At 42.5% G+C, this 3,366-nt stretch overlaps 1 protein-coding gene across 4 annotated transcripts in view; it reads right to left on the reverse strand.

The window, feature by feature from the left end:
* The window catches only part of Stk38 (serine/threonine kinase 38), a 38,713-nt gene that overhangs the window by 16,577 nt on the left and 18,770 nt on the right, over positions 1–3,366 (reverse strand). For all 4 annotated transcript variants that reach the window (XM_029533034.1, XM_029533036.1, XM_021221106.2 and 1 more), the window contains exon 5: positions 2,009–2,092. In XM_029533034.1, the coding sequence (XP_029388894.1) occupies positions 2,009–2,092 (84 nt within the window). The remainder of the gene's footprint in view (positions 1–2,008; positions 2,093–3,366) is intronic.

The raw sequence follows: 3,366 nt of genomic DNA on the forward strand, positions 1-3,366 counted from the left end.
TCAAGGCCAGCCTGGTCTACAAAGTGAGTTCCAGGACAGCCAGGGCTATACAGAGAAACCCTGTCTCGAAAAAAAAAAAAAAAAAAAAAAAAAAAATGATAGGACATACATATTGTAAAACCCACAAATATCCTAACTAAACAACACAGACATTATTTTCCTCAAAGAGACGAACTGGTCCTCTCTCATGGAGTCTGAGCTGTAAAGCACTCTGCATCAGTTGGTGTTTGCATAAACTACAATAATAACTGAAGATTTGCTAAAGATCTGCTTTCAACTGGAATTAAGAATCCAAGGCTGGAGAGATGGCTCAGTGGTTAATAGCACTGCCTGATCTTCCAGAGATCCTGAGTTCACTTCCCAGCAACCACGTAGTGGCTCACAGCCATCTAGAATGAGATGCGGTGCACTCTTCTAGTGTGTAAGCCTACATGCAGGCAGGACATTATATACATAATAAATAAATAAATAAATATTTAAAATAATAATTCAAGGCCGGGCATGGTATTGCACGCTTTTAATCCCAGCACTTGGGAGACAGAGACAGGTGGAACTCTAAGGTCAAGGCCAGCCTGGTCTACAAAGCAAGTTTATGACAGCCAGGGCTGGTCACAATGAGAAAACCGGTCTCAAAAAAAAAACAAAAACAAAAACAAAACAGACAAACAAAAAACAAAACAAAACAAAGAAGAAAAGGAAAAAAAGGAATTCAAGGCTTCCTAGTAAAACAGAAAAAAACAAAAAAGATTTAATAATTGTATATAGTCTGAGTACCATGTGCACACACTGCACAAAGAGGCCAGTAGAGGGTGTCACATTCCCTGGGACTAGAATGTGACCATTCCAGAGCCACCATATGGGTGCTAGAAATTCAACCCAGATCCTCTGGAACAGCAGCTAGTTCTTTTAACCATTCAGCTGTCTCTCCAGCCCCCAAAGCACAAGCTTCTGAAGAGGCGCTTGAATGTAGACAGGAAATGCTCCCTGATTACAATCCTCAGGGGGCAGAGAACACTAAATGTGGGGACAGCCTCTATCCTCGATGCTGTGCTCCAATGAGGAGTTCTGCCTGGCACAACATCTCTGGCCTCACACTGCAGTGTCACCCACTGCTACCTCTTCTGGGACAACCAGCTCAACAGACCCACAGAAGGGCTGCACTCTTACTTTAAAAAAAAAAAACCCAAAACCTATCCTATGGAATTTGCATTAAGTACGTATGTTAGACCTAGTTTCATCGTGAGCTTCATCCTTACTGGATAATGTGGGCTGTTAACTAGGGAGGGTCCAGGGCCTTGCACATCATACACAAGCACTCTGCTGGAAGCTCCACGGCAGGCCCAAGACAGTTCCTAATCATAAAGGAGACCTTCTACTGCTCTGCCATTTACATTGTCCACATTAATTCAGAAACTGGCATATCAGTAAGCTTCCCAGAGGACCCATCTTTGGTTAGGTGTACAGAGTAGAGTGTATTCAGACACGCCAGCTCTATACCCCCATCCAAGGAGTTCAAAAAACTCCCATCATACCAGGCATGAGCTCAAAGGAGGGTGTCCTGCAAGCTTAGCCATGGTTATTGAGGTGACCCAAAGCTGCTTCCTCACAGCCTGGACTGTGAAGCACTATCTGTGTGTTCACCACGGGTCCTACTTGTATTTTTTTTTTTATTTTTTTATTTTAATGAGTGCTCTGCTGCATATACATCCACATGCCAGAAGAGGGCATCAGATTCCCCTTATAGATGGTGTGAGCCACCATGTGGTTGCTGGAACTTGAACTCAGGACCTCTGGAAGAGCAGGCAGTGCTCTTAACTGCTGAGCCATCTCTCCAGCCCCTTACTTATATTTTTAAACATACAAGTGCATCTTTTGAAGATAAAAAATAGGATCACATGTACAATATGCATAAGAGAACTAGAGAACTGTAGTAAAATAAAGACAACTAAGCCAACAGTAATTAGGCGACAACCCCATAGCTGACTGATGGCAGCTCCCGCTCAGTTACCTGCTCCTTCTCGAGCATGTCTGCTTTGCGCAGGATTTTCATTGCGTACACATGCCCTGTGTCTTTCTTCTGAACAAGCCGCACCTGGAAGGTTCCCAAAGACGTGGTAAGTCAAGTTCACACTGCCAAGCTGAGGGTTTGCATTTCCAGCATGGGGATCATACCAAGGCTTCACAACTACTACTGACACTAGAAAGGCATGACCATCTGAATGTAAGCAATACTAGCAAAGACAGACACTTTCAATGTTGCAAACAAATCTACTGTACAGCTGTGACAACCATGAGGAGACCTCCACCTGTCTCCACAGCTCAACAGCTTTGGCTCCGAGTTGAACACATGTAAAAGCCTTTAGTTTCAATTTTTAGGCATGGCAAATATCCAGGGCTAAACACATGGCAAATATCTGACAGTCAACTTAGAAAGCCTAAGGATTTCTAAGCCTAAGTAATAATCACAATATGTAAAATGGAAATTATATATCAGACCCACTTGTAATCCTAGCACTCAGGGACTGAAGCAGAGCTGTCACCAGCTTGAAGCTAGTCTGCCTATGCTATGTGAGACCTTTTGTCAAAAAAACAGAAAAACAAAACAAACAAACAAACAAAAAAACACAAAAATAAAATCCTTTTCTTGGAGAAAATATAGTAAAATAGAAATTAAAGAGCACTTTTAAATGTTTTAATTATTTCTTTTCTTTACTTAAGTTTTATGTGTATATGGGTGTTTTGCCTACAAGTATGTCCATGCACCCCATGTAAGCAGTGCCTGAGGAAGCAATGGATTCCCCAGGGACTGGAGTGAGAGACAGTTGCCGGCCGACATGTGGACACTGGGAATTCTGAAAGAGAAGCAAATGCTCCTAATCACAGGCAAAGGCTCACTATACAGCCCTAACTGGTTCCCAATTCAGAGATCTGTGTGCCGCTGACTCCTGAGTGCTTGACTTAAAAACATGTGCCACAATACCCAAGTGATCTGTTTATTTTATGTGCATGAGTATGTCTGTGTGTAGGTATATGCATGTTTAAGTGCAGATATTCAAGGAGTCCAAAAGAGGGTCTCAGATCCTACGGAACTAGAGTTGCATGCAGTTGGAGCACCCCCAAGGTGGGTCCTGGAAATTGAACTCAATCAGGCCCTCTGCAAGAACAGTCTGTGCCTTAACCACTGACACAAGTCTCTGGCTTTTAAATGCTTTCTAAAATGTTTTATTAGGAAAAAAGTTTTCTTTCTCTCTATTTTTTTTTTTTTCATTTTTTTCTGACAGGGTCTATGTAGTCCTAAAACTCACTATGTAGAAAAGGCCCCAAACTCAGAGATCCATCTGCCTCTGACTCCCAGGTGCCGGGATT

Source organism: Mus pahari, chromosome 21, assembly GCF_900095145.1.
Source record: "Mus pahari chromosome 21, PAHARI_EIJ_v1.1, whole genome shotgun sequence".
NCBI classification, from domain to species: domain Eukaryota; kingdom Metazoa; phylum Chordata; class Mammalia; order Rodentia; family Muridae; genus Mus; species Mus pahari.